Source organism: Neolamprologus multifasciatus, chromosome 17 (assembly GCF_963576455.1).
Source record: "Neolamprologus multifasciatus chromosome 17, fNeoMul1.2, whole genome shotgun sequence".
Taxonomy (NCBI): domain Eukaryota; kingdom Metazoa; phylum Chordata; class Actinopteri; order Cichliformes; family Cichlidae; genus Neolamprologus; species Neolamprologus multifasciatus.
Genome location: NC_140455.1, coordinates 17,630,291 through 17,648,281, shown reverse-complemented (window position 1 = coordinate 17,648,281; position 17,991 = coordinate 17,630,291). Strand labels below are relative to the sequence as shown.

Genomic DNA, 17,991 nt, shown 5'->3' with positions numbered 1-17,991 from the left:
ATAGCGTGCCTATTAGTGGCCACTGTTACATTACTCTTACTTTTTTTAGACACGGCGCTTTTGGTTATAAACGGCTTTCAAATTGCCGGTTTTGTTTGTGTGTTTGTTTGTTTTGTTGGTTTTTATGGAGTTCGGCCTAAGCGTCGGCCCAACAATAATTCCACTCGCCTTTAACAGCAGAGAGCTTTTAATGGAAACTGGAACTCCCGACATTTTGTATTTGCTGTTTCTTAGAGGGCGCTCGTGAGATAGTCCGCAATGGACGGCGACACAAAACTGTAAATGTTGCGTTGTTACAATTATCTTCTGAAATTTTTCATCGTGTTTTTAAACAAATATGTTTTTACAATGACAAACATCATTCTACTTTAATTTTTCACAGGTTTCAAGTGCAGTTAAAAAAGCATTTCTGTGCTTATTAGGGACGTCACAGCACCATTACCAACTTTACGGCAGCTGCCATTTTGATTTCAGGCAAGAAGGCGGCAGCATCAGAGAATTTGTAGCACCTACCTCTTTGTACCATTACGTTCACTCATCTCAGTCAACTAAATATTCTGAACACTTAAACGTCTCCACTATGTTTTATGTACGCATGTTTATCGTCCATAAATATGTGCCATCAAGAGTTGCCTACTGTCGTAAATACCTTACCAGGCAACTCAGCAAGCATTGGCAGAATAGGTAAATTTGTTTCACAGCGTGAAAAACTAAAACGTAGTGTCGTTTCATTTCAATGAAGACGCAGAATAAATACTGTGTTAGCGAATAATACAATAAAATGTGACCTTTTAAAGCTATAAGCAAGTCTAAGTAACTATTTTAGCCGTGTACCTCCACTCACTCCTGCTCACTGAGGAGCGCCCCCTGTTGCGCTCCAGGGTGAAGTGCAGCCATTTTGAGTACAGTGGGACCGACAGGAAGTGGAATGGCTATCTTACAGATCGGCTGTGATAACAGCTCGATGCGGACCTGCCGGGCTTTCATTCCCTTTAACTGTGACCCTGATTGTTCTGAAGTTGATTCCAGTAGAGTCAACACAGAAGTGGGAGGCAGGTATGTTTCACTGGAAGATTTAGATTAGAGGAAGATTTTTTGGTAAATTTGTGGGCTCTTCTCGAGCAGCCGGGGAGCAGTTGTTTGGAGTTAGCTTAGCTCAGATCACCCGCTTCGGTGCTGGCCCTATCACGGGTAAATCTCAGGTTAGCTTACACTACTCAAGGCAGCTTTAAGGTTACCGTCTTCTTTCCATTTCTATGCATGCTTAATAATATCAATGGCTAAGATACGAGCTCTTCTCCAGCGTTTTCTCCTCGTAGTGCTAACATATGGTCGTTAACCATCAGTTGAAGCTAATGAGCTGTTTTGAGTGAACTTGAGCGATTACAGACACGATAAGCTATATACTGAACCCGCAGAGTGCACAGCATCAATTTGAGTCAGACTATGTTTTCAAAGCAGATTAAAGCTCTTTAATTTCTGTGTGTTGGAGGACAGTTCGATGCTAAAGACTTTGAGATTTCTGGAAATTGGTATTTACTGAAACAATAATGATTACTAACAAGTTATTTTAAGTAATTTCCTGTGGGGTTTTTTTATTGTTTATTTTTATACAGCTTGTCTGTGGTTTTATGTCCCTGTAACTTGAAACCAACCATTACTGACAGGAGAGACGTTTTTGACCAAAACTGTGGTCCTGCTAACATTTCAGAGGTAAATAATCAAACCTTCATCACATGGGACTTCGCTGTCAGGCTGTTTGTGCTTAATGCTTTTTTCATTACAGTAACACACTGTTGTTACATTTATTAAGCTCTGAGCTCTGTAAAACGTGTAGCACTCTACAAACATTTGTCCAGGTTAAAGCTGATCGATCACAGCTGTGGGAACGTGGTTCCTATCGAGAGTGCTCCTTGGAACCTTTCTGCTGGTGCCACAGTTGCACAAGAGCAGGATGATTGAAGTGTGCACGACACAAGCAAAGAAAGGACATCAGATAACACCCGTGTGTTTGTACCGTGAAAACGCAGGCGCACTCAACTCACGTCGCGCCACATTTTGTCTGAGATCGAAACAACTGATCTCAGAAATGTGGCATTTACAGTGGAATAGAGTTTTAATCATGTTTGATGAGTTTAAAAACTTTCTAAAGTCAGAGGTTTGTGAGAAAATCGTACATATTAAAGCAGCACACATTTGACAAAGATTTTACAGTTTTTCTGCTCATAAATCTGATGTTATATCCTTGTACTTTTTCCTGGCAAATTCTCACTGTACTCTGAGAATGACCACTGTTATGACTACACAACCTCTCTCTCCTCCTTAGTTTTTCCTGTATCAGCCCTGGTGTGTCTTCATGTGGTTTAAAGTCAGATTTAGATATTTTCCTCTGATTTGTGCCGGTATGAAGCTGTGTTCTTCCTTCTGGATTTATTGGGGTGTCATTTTTGTTTTTCGGTGCCTCTGTTCAGACTCAGGGTTTCTTGTTAAGCGGCCTAGTGAATCACAAGGCTTAGGAGGAATGTCGCCTTGGGCCGACCGTACGCTCGGTGATAAAGGAGCTGTTGTTTTGCACTCTTGTTTTTTCTGCTGAGAAAGCTCAGCTGAGGGTTTTATTTCCTTTCCTGCCGCCTTCTCACCCAGAAAAGAAGAAACGTCTGCAGCTGCCTTTATGAAAGTGGTGCTTGAATCTGCTGAGAGGATGCATCTGTGCCCGTGTGGCGATGTCGTCACCCTGCAGGCTCACATTTTATAGCTTTAGTAAAGTTTAGCTCCACATTGCCAGTATTTCCTGTTAAGGCCCTCAGACTGCAGAGGAGTGACTCAGTGATCAGTGGGACAGCCACTGTGGGCACCATAGTCTAACGTCCACATCTGGCTTTTGTTCATTTTTCTAAAACCAGCTTTGATATCGGAGTCTGAAGAAACTACACCGGATAAAATCTGTGACAGAAACGTGCGCTGGTGCCGCCGACCTTTGACACCAGACTCCTCTTCCAGGATTCAAGGAGCTTTATTGTCATTTGCATCACATGTTAACATGAGGTGGAACGAAATTATGTACACACGGTCCCGGAGCTAAAAGAAACAAAATAATGAAGAAACAAATTTTTTTTAAAATAAGTAATAAATAAGTAGTTGCTGTTATTTTTGGGGTTTTTTTAATAAACAGAATAACAAGTAATAAAACAATACGATAAATAAGTATTGCGACTCCTGAGTTAAAATAATTTCCTAATAAGCTCATCCTTTTTTAAACACTCGTGAACTATATTTGTGTTTTTTCTTTAGTCAGGAACTCTCCTGAGATGAAACTCTTTATTTTTGTAACGTTATCAAAGATAACAAGAACAAACAGGATAAAATTAAAATCGGAGCACTCAGAGAAGAAACGCCAAGCTGCTACGTGCTTTATAGATGGAATTCTCTAATAAACACTTTTAAGTGTTTTTAAAGGCTTTACTAAGGTGCAACACAGGAAAATCTGCAGCCTGGAAGAGCCTGGAGGAGGCCGCTGTGTCACCAGTGTAAAGATTTAGCGGTAAATGTGTCCTTATTGGTGTTTTTATAAAAACAGAAAATAAAATGGAACGGGCAATGAGGCTGCAGGAGGATTTATAAGTCGGGAGGCCCGAGGTTCCATTTTATTTATTTTATTTTATTTTCTGTTTTTATCACTGCATCCCTCACGGGGGTTTCAAAGCTTCTGTTATAGAGAACAGGCATTGCTGCTTCTGAGGGGATCAGGTGGAATCTTCTTCCAGATGTGGCTGGCTTCTCTGTGCCTCAGCCACAGCTCACTTTGTTTTCTATATAAAGTGAATTCTGCTGTGTATGAAATATTAATGGTGTTCATAAGAACTGTGCAGCAGCAGGTGTTTGTTTCAGTTTCACTGCAGAAGCAGAGCGATGTTTTCTGCTTCTCCTCCGGTTTTCCATCACACTGTAAAGTAGTGAGGTCAGCGTGTGAGCAAGCAGCGACAGGCTCATGATCTCACTTAGCGGCCTGTGAACCGTCAGACTAACGACACACTGTAGCTCACAGCTCTTTAAAGGAGTCTGTGAGGTTTTGATTTGAGCTTCCTCTTTCTGTACCATTCACTGTATCGATATCAGCAGCTGTGGTTTGTTATCTATCCTAAACAAAGAGGAAGTGAAGCAAGAGGAACTACAGTGTAAATCTTTCTGATGTATCCTGTGATTGGCGGCGGCAGCAGCGGCTGACCACTACTGACAGACAATCATGTCGTTCCTCTGAGAGAAACTTTGACACTCTGATATTTAATGCTTTTCAGGGAGCTCTGCCCACGCTACCTCTTGTTAACAGTCTCTGTTTTCTGTCACTAAAGTGAAGGAGGAGCAGCAACAGCCTACCTGGTCCCTTTAGCCCACACCTCTATAATGTCCCCACGGCTCCGCCCACACTGATCGTCTTCTGCCCGGCGTGCAGAAAGAGACGGCTAGTATGCAGCACAACTGTCGCAGCTTTTCCACGAAGTGGTGCTGCTGAGAAACGATCAGTCGGGGCTGTACTGCCGGCGCCGCCATGGATGACTTCACTACAAGGACGTATGGCACAAGTGGCCTGGACAACAGACCGCTGTTTGGAGAGACGTCCGCTCGGGTATGATGTCAGCCATTACTGATGTTTCTACAGGAGAGCGACTGGGCTGTGTATAAAGAGCAAAAGCTGCTGAGGACTACTTTCAGAAGCGGATTAATCTGAATATTTATTAACTGTTGCTTGTACTGAAGTAATTCATTAGAGTCACTTGAGCTGAAAATGATCAGTTCTGATCAGCAGTGCGTACTCCTCAGGGTGATGCACTCATCTGATCTGTTTCTTGCAGGATCGAATCATCAACACGGCGGTGGGGGGATTTACGTCTGTGGTGGTTCTGGTAAGTTCCGTATCATTCATACAGACCTGAAAAATGTCACCACACCTGCTCTGGCACACAGGAAGAAGCCGCTCCTGAGTGGGCGGAGGTGAAACCAGCCAGTCTGGCAGCTGCTGCTCTTCTCCTCTCAGTGCAGTGTCTCAATTTTTAATTTTTTTGTCCCTGAACACATCTGTCCATCAGCCAGAGACCTTTTTGATCTAAAACCCGTGCTGCTGGTGTCCTGAGACAGAATTACAAAGCCCGACCTTGCCTGTCTGTCTGAAGCTCAGAGTAAGGAGTAGAATAAAGGAACTCAACCTTGGGATTATTTTCATAACTGTTAACGGCATCATTTAACATTTGTGCAGCTAAATTATCCACCAGGTAGCTGGATATCCTTACCGGCTAATGATTTGTCAATCACAAGCTGTGAACCAATGAGCATACCTCAGGTAACCCTCCTTTCAACCAAACCAAACCAAAATTCACCAGCTTTTATCTTTTCTTCAGTGTGCCTAAAACGTGGGACTGAGCCAGTAAGTTTATCAGAAAAGTGTTTCCCGAGGGTCAGCGACATCTCACCCTGGAGCTATCGGCCATATTGGATGTGATATTAAAAACAGGTCGTGAGGGGAGAATGTTGTTCCCAGACCTGGTGTTGCTAGGTGAAATCGCAGCCGTCTATGGTTTCCTGTAGGCTGCACACGAGACATCAGCATATCTGCAAACACTCACTGAGTGGAACGGCATTAAAACCCCAAAAAGTGGGGGGCAAACAGAAAATGGAACATTCACCTTCAAAGTAAAAGTTGCACATTTTGAAACGTGAGCCCTGAGATGAAACCCTTACTTTGAAGGACAACGCTTTCAGTTTGTGTCGCATGACCAGAATGGACAAGTTCATGTCAGCTGACTGCAAAACGGTTGTGCGACCAAAAGTGTTAGCAACCACCGCTATCAGAAGTCTTTACATCTCTGGCTGCGACTGTCGCTTCATGCAGGTTGTGGTCAAAAGAACGTACAGAAGAGTGACGTATGTTCACTAGCATTATTTTTATTCATGAGCATTTGTTTTGCAGGTGACTGTCATCTGTTCCTTTGTGTTTCCCACGATGCCTCCGCGGCCGCTGAACATCTTCTTCGCCGTGTGCATCCTGCTGACCTGCAGCTCCACGTTAGTGCTGGTAAACAAACATGGCCAAATGCTCACGCAAAGGTCGCCGGGTCACAGAAGGGAGCCTTTAAACGTCTGTTCTCTGTCTTGCAGATATTCTGGTACCGGCAGGGCAACCTGGAGCCCAAATTCAGGAATTTGATCTACTTCATGCTGGCGTCCATCGTGCTGCTGTGTATATGTGCCAACCTCTACTTCCATGACGTCAGGTAAAGGCAGGGCCAAGGAAGCGGGAACAAGGGAACACGTGGCCTTCATGAGCAGGACCAGCGTGAAGGAGTCACATGACCAAAATAATAACTGTTACATAAACTTGAACCTGGTGTGGAATCAGCACCAGTGGGAACTGTGCACAGAGACTTGACTCAGTGTGGGATGATGATGTACTGTAAGAGGCGACAAACTGCTGGAGCACAACACACAGTCGACTGTTTACACGCACGAAAAATCCACCTCTGATTCTCAGAATCGCTTTAAATCTGACGTCTTTTACATTTATCTTTCCTTCACTCTCACGTTTGATCTGCAGTTCTTTAATGATATGAGTTTTGATCATTAAACGCCATCAAAGGTCCCATTAACAGGACAGCAGGAGGCAGGAATGCAGGCTGGATGTCAGAGAGCTCCTTTACTCACCAGCTTCGCTCTGTTTTTCCCCACCTCACTCATATTTAAGGGGCCGACAACGCCAGAGAGGAAGTGTCCAAAAACAAAACCTGTAGTTCCTCTAGTGGCCACTAGAGGCTGGCACCAGCAGTGAGTCGGTAGACTCCCTTGTTAAAACACAGAAATAAACATATTTTTATCCTGATACAAACACTGTTCAAACCTTTAACAGCTGCAGCAGAGATGAACCATGGTGGTGCCCAACAAACCTGAGACGTCACAATGGCCATGTCCATCTTTTATATACAGACTGTGGACATTATGAAGGCATAAACATGTTTTGTCCTAAATCTACTTCCAAAGTGGACTCTTCAGAACCATTCAAACATTCAAACATAGAGAAGCTCACAAAGGGAACAAAGGACCAGGCCACTGTCATACCATAACCTCATCTTATCTGTTAGTCTGAGAATCTGCTAATTATGGATTATAGTATGCCATGCCACCACCACCCCTTCTCAGGAGAGCAAATGGAAGCTAATGGTGGTGTGTGGTCTGGTACCATTAATTAATATAAAAACCCATAGTGGTGCATTCAGGGGGCTTTCTGTCCTCAGCCCAAATTCAGATGTATTCTGCTGCTGTTACCTGCTCAGGTGAGTACCAGGTGGGCTTTTCCTTTAACCTGGAGGCTATGAGCATGGAGGGAAACAGCTGTTCAGTACTGTAGACGTTAGCAGGCGGCTGTAGCAGCACATCAGAAATATGCAAACCTGTGTTTTTTCTGTATGTCGGCTTCTACTATCCGTGTATGTAATTACTGTCCACATGTGGCTGAGAGGATTTTAAGTTGGATTTAAATGCCGAATTACACCGACTGCCAATTCTTTGCACTAAGCATTTCTAAATCACACACTCGCTCTACCCTTTTTCTCTCTCAGGCCAGCTGTAGCACCAGTGGAAATGAATGAAAACTTTGTAAATGGCTTTACCCATAAAGCTGTGTCGCTGTTATTAATCTGGCTGTTTCAGATCCATTCAGTCCTCCTCAAGCATCCATTCCTCCTGCTGCTCCTGCTTTATGACCTGTTATTCATATAAGGTTTTCAGTTTTCCAATTTTCCAAAAAACACCATCGAGGGTTTAAAAGCCTTCAGATCCTCTTTTACAATAAAGTTTAAAATAAAAACAAAAACAAAAAAAAAACAGGAGCGGGAGGTTATTTTCCATCTAAAGTTAATAAACCTGAGTCTAACAGAAAGAATGAAGACACGTTTGGTAGGTTGAACGATGATCAGGTAGAATCTGATCCGTCCACAGCACGAGGCAGCATTAGCAACCGGGGATCAATGGCAAGAAGAACCCTGGTGCTTAATTAGTTTGGAGTAAATCCTCCAACCGGCCTGTTTAAAGGGCCGGTTCGCCCAGAATTACCAAACCAGACTATAAACTGGATTCCTCATTAATCATGCAAGGCTGCTTTTGTTTACACCAACCGTAAGAAATCACTGCCTCTGTGGGCAGCTCTGACTTCTGACCAGTTCAAGCAAAACTCACAAAAAACATCAAAACCAGCAGCACTCCCATCTCTGCGCCATCTGTTGGAGTGAATGCTCTCTGAGGGACTATTTTCAGCTGCGGATAAATCCAGCGGGTGTTACAGGCGTTACCAGCTGTGAAACAATGGAAACAGAGCTGTGTGTTACAGAGGAACAGGATAAACATCTTTAGGGCAAATAAGCCCAGCCTTTCACAATAAAAGCCAACCTGACCACAGCTTCAGGATTATTTGTTTTTTTTATTTTAAAATTTCACAGAAGTTCCTGCTGAAAACAGCAGTTTACGATTTAAAGTCTTCAAAAATGAGCATAAATAAATAAAGGTGTACTTAAGTCATGAAAAAACAGGTGGAAAATGTGTAACATTGAACTATTGCTTTGAGTTCTGTTGATCATTGTCACCAGCCCGACAAAACAACTTCATGTAAAATGAAAAAGGATGATTTTTCAGATCCAAGGGTCCATTCACATTAAAGTGTCCAGGCTTTAGAGTCTCTTTGGCACTGCGGTCATTTCATTCAGGGACTCCAAAAATGTTCAGTTTAGTTTTAAAGTGCTTGCATCCGTTAAAGAGGAAACGGGAAGCAGGAGAGGAGGGAGTATCACAGTCTGACATGCCGGGCCAAGCCCAAGGGCGGAGGTGTCGCCCTGAGCGACAGCTGCAACGGGAAGTTCGACTCAGTCAGAGACTTCCTGGTTTTCCAAGATGGGATCTGATGAAAAACAGAAAGGAAGTGATGCTCAGGTGTGTGCGCTGAGAAATTCGTGCAGCAGTATGAATACCTTGATTACACACTTAGAGAGAAACTTCAGGCTATATTTTTCATGTTAAAGAATTTATGTTTCTTTAATTTATTTTTCTATTTTTAATCATCAGAATTTCCAAGTGCACCACAGGGGTAGAGGGCATCAGATTTGGAAGCCTGGGTATTTTCACCACCCCGCCATACAGCTTGGCGGCGTGGACACTAAAGCACAGCCTCATCATTTAAAAGACACGAAGGCTTAAAAACCCAATCAAACAGTTTGAATTTAAAGCAGCGCATGCAGCACACAGGGACTCGTCTCTGAGCAGTAAAGGAGATGCTGAGCCTCATGGGTCACGGTTGCCATAGTTTCACTGACAGGAGGCAGAGCATAGATTTGCAGTTACGTTCTACTTTAACTGTGTGTGCGTGTTACCCGTTAGTGTGCTGCTGATGTTGGGAGGAGACACGATCAGCACGGCGCTCCGAGACGTTATCCCAGAATGCACCATTGGAGCCTCCACCGGGGGGGAACACAGGCCCTGAAACACACACAAACACACACACTGTTGTATTGTTCAGTCATCATTGTGTGCTCCCTCTGGGTACAAGGACAACACAGCTGACTTGGTTGTGTTGTGACCACACCCTCCCCACCTGGTGTTTTCTCACTGTACAAATATATTTATTTGTTTTGTTTAAGTTAAAATTCTTACATATTCTGGTCATAAAAAAGTTTTAATCCAAAAACTGGCTTCTATTATTTTGTCCACGCCTTTATTTCTCAACAAAAACAGAACAATACTAACCGAAGCTTTTCGAATTAAAAGCATGCAAACAACGTGTGAGGAAAAACAGAAGCTTCTACTTTGTCTGTGTCACTGAAGCCATTCGTCATTGGCTCCTGAGTTTCCGTGACGACACTCTCCGACCCCTCCAACAGACTTGCGGCGTCGAGACGATCGTCCTGGCCCCGGGTCTCAGTCTCCACCACCAGCTGCTGCTGACTGAGGGCTTCAGAGGAGGAGGAGGAGGCGGGGTCAGAGGTGACAGTCTGGATGATGACGCCATCGCTGGAGCAGAGACTGTCGGCCTGGAGATGGAAAGCATGTGAAAAGACGCACACACACACACACACACACGTTTACCCTCAGCAGGGCAATAAACTGACCGACAGACTGTGGAGGATAATGTGTTCATGAGACGAGGGCGAGGAGCTCGTCGTCAGGGTAACGGTGCTGTTATTGGCTAAGCTCAACGGAAGGCCCTGATTGGGTGTCGTCTGGAGGTAGTAGGTTCCCGGGGTGCCAGTGGGCTGCAGGTGGAATGACTGCACAAAGAAAAGGTTTTAAATTCATTCATATTCATGTGTTTTATTGTGAAAGGCGCTCATGGTGCTTACCGGCAGGATCTCAAAGGTCTGCAGCGCTCCAGCATTCAGTGTGATGGTCTCGCTGTCGCTGGCTGCTGCCGCTGAATCGGACGCTAACACAGAAACACAAACAGAGCAACAGTCAGAGGTCTCGCTGTCAGGACAAGAACATCTTCAGCTGCAGGCAGCACACCTGTTACACACAACAGGTAAACCTCAGTCACCTTCTTCTCTGATTCATCAGCATAGTCTGGTTCTAATTCTTCTTCTGCTATGGTGGTTTAGTATCTCCATAAAAAAAAAAATAGTGTGGCCACAGCAGCAGCACACGCAGAGGAAGTGAACATGTGGGTGGGGTAGTGCGGGCGTGCGAGGCTCACCCAAGTGTGTGATCTGCAGCGGGATCTGTAAGGGAATCTGCAGTGCGGCCACAGAGCTAGGGGCGGGGCTGGCTCCGCCGCTGTTCTCGTCTAATCGGGTGAGTCGGATCTGAAGGGAGGAGGAGGAGGGGCTGCCCGGAACAGATGCCGACTGCGAGGAGGCCATGAGCTCCTGGAGGCCCTTCAGGAGGACTAGAGACGGAAACCACATCACGAGATTTTATTAATAGAAGAAGAGAATCAGAAACATGAGGAAATAAATGACAGTATTAATTTGTGTGTGTGTGTGTATCCATACCACTGAAGGGGATGTCCTTGTGATTGGCCACTTGTCTCTTGATGCTCCACCACTTTGATCGGAGCCACTGGGGTGATCGGACGCTGCTCCATCCGCCGGCGAGATCCTCCCACTTAATTTCATTCTCATCATCCACGTCAAGCTCTGATATCCTGAAACACGGCATCAAGCTTACACATGGTTTACTATGCTCGCTCACACACACGTGTGCACGCCCACACCGCCGTACCTGCGTACAAGATTCAAGTCATCTTCCTTCGTCCACTCAGTTCCTCCACTGTGCTTCCAGTTCAGGTAGTTCAGCCATTTAGACCGACACTGCTTTTCTGAGCGTGTGCGGACTCGATCAGCCACCGTCGCCCATGACACGCCTCCTGTGACCGCCGACCCCGGTGACACCCCTGCCATCTCGTATACGACCTCGGCAAGCCGTCGCTCTTCATCCTCGCTCCATTTACCTGGTTTTTAAAAACAGAGCAAATTTCAAAATAAAAGCAAGCATTTAAATATCTCCACAAGTACAAATGGCTGCTGTGCAGTACCTGTGTTGCACGTGTCCTTCATCAGCCGGCAGCGATCTTTCACAGAGGATGCACTGCGACCTAGTGCAGCACCGATAGTCGCCCAGTCGTTCCCGTGTTTCTCCCTCAAGCTAAACGCATCACATATAAACACGGGTTAGTGTGAAATCCATTTTACACCGTCGTCAAGCGCTCGTTAAAAACAAAGTTGTACTTACGCCTTCAGCTTCTCGATCTCATCAGGAGTGTACCTAAGACACAAACAACTCCTTAAACAGAAACCAACAAACTTGCACTGCCTTTATTACACCAACTTTTCTCTGTGCACTCACTTGCCGACATGGTTGCGGTTGTCGTACATCCGGAGGACTCGTCTGTAGACGGCGAACAGCGGCCTGTTCAATCCCAACGCCACGGAGCGGTAGAAGTCCTTCCTCTCCTCTTTGGACATCTCAAAGATGATCTCTGCCGGGTCCTCGATGCCGCGGCCCTGAGATCGTGGCCACAGGAACAGTTTAACGTCATCAGACGTCACAGAGGCAAAAATTGTCAGGGACCAACCCCACGTACCTTCACGTACTGGTCGATGTTCCTCATGAGGATGTCGATCTCCTCTTTAGACCACATGCCCTGTTTCCACTTATGACCTGAAAGGGAAGAGACATGAAAACCTGCATTGTTTCTAATGAACAGCAGGGGATGACTCGTCTGGACTCCAGCCATATGAAAGTCTTTCCTGAGGAGTTCATGGTCCCAGTTGCTGGTTTGAGTAAAAAATTATGTTTATTTTATACATTGTGGTTTCATTTAAAGTCAAAAAGGAGAAGAAAAATCAGCTTTTAACCAGACTCTTTTTTCCTTTGTTAAGTTTGGCTTTATTAGAACTTTTTATTGTGTACTTTGCTGCTGCTAACAGACTCCAACATCCATCGAGGCGGACTACGAGGTGTGCAGTAGGAGTCATGCTGTCTTCAACAGGACTCTAAACTAGAGGCTGACACCATGAAGTCATCAGGAAAGAGTTCACTGAGCTCATTTTCACACAGACTTCCAAACAGTCTGACTTCTTTTGGGCCGTGCTGTTTTCTCTAAGCCTCTCAGTGAGCTGCATTCACTGTGTGCTACAGAGGTTCTGGCCTACTTGGTACCTTTATTAGCCAGCGTGTCTTTGTCTTCTTTAGTTGTGAACCAGGCCTGACTGACAGGCGACACCTCCGTCTTCTGATTGGCTGAGAGGGAGTCTTCATCTTCCTGTAGGATCTGCAAACACAAAGTGATCAAAATAAAAACCTCTGTTCAGTCACACCCCGTTCTCTTACATTTAATCCATTTCATATAAATAAAGTTCCTTTTTGTTTTCCGTCACTTTGCTTTTATTAAAGCAGAAACAGCTCACTTTTAACTGGTGGCTCATCCTTACAGGAAACTACACAAAGCAAACACAGAATGCTTAGAATAAGAAAAAAGGAGCCTGAGCACCACCTGAATCTGAGTGACGCTGTCCTCAGAAAGCTCGTCCGCCGTGGGCGTCATCGTCACCTCAAACGTCTCCGCCTGAGTGTCTGACACTGAGAAACGACACGGAAAATCTTTTACCCTCGAACCTTATTATCCAGCCAGAAACCCAAACAACTTCACATATCTGAAGCTTTATTTGTGCCATTTAATGCAGACATTAACAGCAAACACCATAGACCAGCATGAGGATGATGACATCACCAGCAGGTACTTTCTGGCTAAGGAGACCAGGATCTGAACAATCTGAGTAACCTCACTTGTATTTTCTGTTATTTTTGCTGGATTTGAGTAAATTTAGAGTTTGAGTAAATGAAAACCCTCTGATCAGGATGCAGCTGCAGCAGCTGTTAGCAGGAACCGTGTGAGGTGATTTCAGTGTGACTCACTGTAGTCATGAACGGGGAACGGTCCAGAGCTCGTCTGACCTGGCAACGTGACGACGGAGAACTGAGGGGTGTCTGAGTTTTCCTGCTCGTCTGTGGAGAGTCGCAGCTTCTTCTGGAGTGGCTCCGAGTCCTCGTCTGCACACACACACACACACACACTTTTATTCTATAGCCTTAATCTGACAAAAACATCATCGTAAGTTTTTGTTGTTATTTTTAGTTTCACTTTTATATTAATTGGGGTTTTTCTTACGTATACGTTTTAAGAAGTGTCACATTTATTAGAAAAAACAACTTTTTTTTTTTAAATGAGTAATTTAAAAACTCAGAAAATTATCAGGAGAAAAATTTATTTATGAGGAAAAAAAGACAAATTATCAGAAAAAAAGACAAATTTACATGAATAAAAAAAATTCAAAAAAACTTAAAAACTGAGAAATATGAGGAAAAATGACAAGAAAACATCACAAATTTGAACCCTGGCTGTTCTGTTTCCACTCAGGTGCAGTGTAAGAGAAACAAACCCACAGGAGCAAAAAATAAAATAAATGTGACAATTAAAAAAACAAAAGTGTTTTAATTTAATCAAAATCACCACAAAGAATGTTACTGATGGCTGATGGGTTTGTGTGTGTATGTGTGTGTGTGTGTGTGTGTGTGTGTGTGTGTATGTGTGTGTGTGTGTGGACCCACCAGAGGGAGGACAGTGCAGTATGATGCTTCCATCACTGTCCTGAGTGAGCGTGACAGATTTGACGGTTTCTAAAGCGCCGGCGTCGTCGTCCTCTGCTGCTAAACTCATCCTGCAGCTGCAGAGAGACACAAAGACGAACTCAGAGCGATTTCACAGCCACAGGTGTTCTCGGGTACTAATTTCTCTACGAACACACCAAATTATCACAATTTGGTGTGTTCGTAGTAGGCTGCAAAGTGGCTTGTAGGTTAGAGGCGCCCTATATAGGATTATTCTCTCTTTTTTCTCGACCAGCGATGCTCCAGAGTCTGCTATACTCAATGATATAATAGAAGAAGTGCTGAAGCAGCTTCTTTGGTACTTACAAGGTTCAACCGGCTGTTATTTTGGCATCAAACACCTCAGGGTCACCTCAATCAGTTAGAAACCTTCATAAGAAAAACTATTTACAGCAAAGATCTGCAAGGACTGTGACGGATTTTGACTCTGTGGGTGCCTGAAGATGGGAAAATCAAGATTTCTACACACTAGATCTGACTAATGACTAATCTCAGTCCTGATTAAGCTTGTTAATTATTTGCTTCTTTAAAAAAAATAGTAATAAAATGTCACTTTCCAAGTGAGTCATTTTTCTGTCCATCAGGGTTTTTCTAGCTCCAAATGGGTCATTTGTGTGATTGATCACATAATTATATTTTATAAATATGTACATATATTATATACAGAAAAAAATAACACTAACTGCCTAAAACTCAGATTTCACTGACAGTGATAAAATAATAACAACAACAACAATAATAATAATGTGCATGGCACAGTTGGCACCCTCTTAATAAAAAGAAGCACAACACGGTAAATAAAACATCATTTATTAATTTTAGGTGAGGTATAGAAGTGCTGCTTTTGTAATTCTTCATCATATGATGCTGAGTTTGCAAAAATGAAAGTATCAAATGTTTTAGCAGATGTTTTTTAAAATTAAATATGAGCTGATAGGCAACTAAACTAAAAATCACAGTCAGAACTCCCTTCTGAAATCTGTCACTTTAAACTAAGCGCCATCACTGTGACTCAGTTCCAGCAGTGTCACTGTAGATGTGTCATGCATGTGATCTTACACCGGTTTATGACGACAATAAATACTGTAAACCATACAAGTTAACATGTGTTACTTTTATTGTGTACACGCCAAGCTCCTTTGAAAAACAGAAGGATTAAAAGAAAAATTGAATGCTGACAGACAGTTGTTTTCCCCAACAATAAAGTATAATAACATTTGTTATTATCAAATGCGGCCGGTAAATTCAGGGGAGTACCTATCATTTTTTACATGATTTATAAAATGTAATAATTCTACCCTGCTCGCTGCCGCCCCCCACTGTTTTGAGGGGAAATATAACAAACAAAGAAAGGTGTAAATTTTTTTTCAAATATTCCGCATTTCTTTGACAGTGAGTGCACAGAATTTAAGTCTTTAATGTTTTCCTTCAATTTACGATCAATGGTATGTTTACTGCCATTTAATTATCAAACCTCTATCAAATTTGGAGGTTTTTAAACGGAGTTTGGCGGACGCTGCTGTGCATCGTTATTTACACTAATGAAAAGATAGATTCTGCGCAGACTAACGCATCTTTAATGGTACGCTTACATGAATATTAGAAAAGAGACCAGCGCTGTTCTAACACAGAAGCTGTAATGTGATAGGAACAAAGACCGGCATTCCCAACACTCAGTGACGCTCACTCCATGCTAACCGTTAGCCTGCTGAAAGCTAAGCAGCTGAATGAAAGAAGAAAACTCTCCGGCGCCATGTTAGTAGACAAGCTGCAGCTTATGGCGTCTGTGCAGTTTGACACTGTTTTTGCGCTTTATTCTCGGCTTTGGTGCAGTTTTTATGGCTCCGAGCTTTCTCCGCACCTCTCACTGGCTTCGACTACCAAACAGACGGTGAATTTTACTTTTGATTCGGCTACTTACTTCCTGTTTTTAGTCCGGGAACTTGCAAGTTACCAGGATGAAGGTAAGTGCCAGGATGGAGGCTCGGCTGCGCGAAGGCCAGCGGGTTGCCAGGTCTGTACAGTATCCGTAAATTGTTCATGCCTATGTTATTTATATTTCATGGTTTTTAATAAACGACATCTACGACTGAAGCGCCATAAAAAGGAAAACACATTTTGTTTGATTAAAAAATGTAACAAATCAATAAAACCGAAAGTTGTAAGAGGTTGTCTTTCCCCTCATGAATTTTGCATTTTTCTCTGGCAAATGTGTGATGAGTTGTTGTTTTTTTAATTTAACTATTTTTTTCTCATTTATGTTTTATTGGTTTTCTTATTTATACAACATGTACAACAATACAACTTAATCACAATGTGTGTGTGTGTGTGGGGGGGGGGGGGGGGGCAAACAAAAGAACAAAACAAAAACAAACAAACCACAAAATACAACGAGATTATACAAAATCGGGCCTCCCATTTTGTACATAGTTCAACCATTTCGACCAGTATTCGTCAAATGAGTCCGCCTGCAACTTTATATTCTTTCCATAACAAAAACAGTATATATCACGTCAGTCCACTCATTTATAGTAGGAGTATCCTCATTAAGCCAACAACGGGTTATGGCCTTTTTGGAAGCTACCAACAGCACACTGAACAAATATTTATCCGGTTTACATAGTTTAAGACTCTAAGTTACCTAGGTACAATACTGCAAAATTAAATTGTATTTTCTTTTGGAAGATTGTTTCCAGGACCTTATGTATTTCCTTCAAAAATGGAGCCACACAAGGACATTCCCAAAAAATGTGGAAATGATTTGCTGCTGCATGTCCACACTGCCTCCAGCATGTTGTCTTATGGGAATAATTGGATTTTTGAGCCGGGGTATTAAAATAAGGAAATTACATTTTTCCAACTTAACAAGCGCCTTCCTTCATGAGGAGGCGCTTGTTACCGACCACTGCTGCCTACAGATCCCATCCCATTCCTCTCCTGTTAGGGATAGATTACCCTCTGTTTCCCATCTTGCTTTAACATATCTTGTATCATGACCCCTTAGGTTGGTCAGTGAACGATATAATTAGGAAATAATTTTTTCATAGGGTGCATCTCTAAATGCATTCTCAAATATGTAAATAATTTCTTCATTCCCAGTCGATAACTGGGGATGTTTTAGCTTTTATTCAGGAAGTCCCTCAGTTGCAAATATCTAAAAAAGTCTTGATTTCGCAACCCAAACTTATTCTTAAGGTCCTGGAAACTCATCACTTTTCCGTCTTTCAACAAGGTACTGTATGTGGTGAGACCTTTATTAGCCCATGTTTTAAATGTCAAGTCGGTCTTACTAGGCAAAAATTCTGGGTCATATGCAAACCACCTAAGAAATCCAGCTCTCTGATTTAATTGATACTTTTTAAGTACTCTTTTCCATGTCTTTATTGAGCTTACCATCCAATGGTTGCCCGGGTCTCCCAGGAGACGTAACTTTGAGGGATCTCCTTTCAGTGCCCCGACAGGGAAGTTGCCTCCCAAGGAAAATTCCACTTCCTTCCATCTTGAACAATATCCAGGTTTACACCAGCCCACCAGAGTCCTTATTTGGGTTGTCTTATAATAAGTCATGTAGGCAAGGGAGGCCCAGTCCTCCTCTATCCTTGGGAAGCTGAAGTGTTTTAAACTTAACTCTTGGCTTTTTACCCGCCCATATAAATCTGGAGAGGATCCTATCCCATTCTGCAAAGTATCTATCAGGGCTTTCTATAGAAACTACAAAGAACTTGTGTTTTTTGTACATTCAGTTTGTATCCCGAGTAGGACCCATACTCCAGTTAATTTAACTATTTAAAGTCT

At 43.1% G+C, this 17,991-nt stretch overlaps 2 protein-coding genes across 4 annotated transcripts; one reads left to right on the top strand and one right to left on the bottom strand.

Moving 5' to 3' along the window:
* Window positions 1-2,462: 2,462 nt before the first annotated feature.
* dmtf1 (cyclin D binding myb-like transcription factor 1) lies at window positions 2,463-16,230 on the bottom strand. Of its 3 annotated transcripts, none has more exons than XM_085138132.1 (17): window positions 16,118-16,230; window positions 14,137-14,252; window positions 13,444-13,578; window positions 13,022-13,107; window positions 12,688-12,799; window positions 12,110-12,186; window positions 11,872-12,029; window positions 11,758-11,790; window positions 11,561-11,670; window positions 11,248-11,476; window positions 11,019-11,170; window positions 10,721-10,912; window positions 10,371-10,453; window positions 10,140-10,298; window positions 9,837-10,061; window positions 9,405-9,510; window positions 2,463-8,935 (listed from the first exon to the last, which is right to left on the bottom strand). In XM_085138132.1, exons 2-17 carry the CDS (start codon window positions 14,243-14,245, stop codon window positions 8,901-8,903), a joined length of 2,001 nt encoding a protein of 666 aa, XP_084994258.1. In that variant the 5' UTR covers window positions 14,246-14,252; window positions 16,118-16,230; the 3' UTR covers window positions 2,463-8,900. The 3 variants fall into 3 exon arrangements, with proteins under 3 accessions (XP_084994258.1, XP_084994260.1, XP_084994259.1); XM_085138134.1 differs by having other exon boundaries at window positions 13,483-13,578; XM_085138133.1 differs by having other exon boundaries at window positions 15,895-16,204.
* On the top strand, window positions 4,486-7,869 carry tmem243b (transmembrane protein 243, mitochondrial b). Its single transcript, XM_085138217.1, has 4 exons — window positions 4,486-4,624; window positions 4,851-4,901; window positions 5,963-6,067; window positions 6,151-7,869. Exons 1-4 carry the CDS (start codon window positions 4,547-4,549, stop codon window positions 6,268-6,270), a joined length of 354 nt encoding a protein of 117 aa, XP_084994343.1. The 5' UTR covers window positions 4,486-4,546; the 3' UTR covers window positions 6,271-7,869.
* Window positions 16,231-17,991: the final 1,761 nt, after the last annotated feature.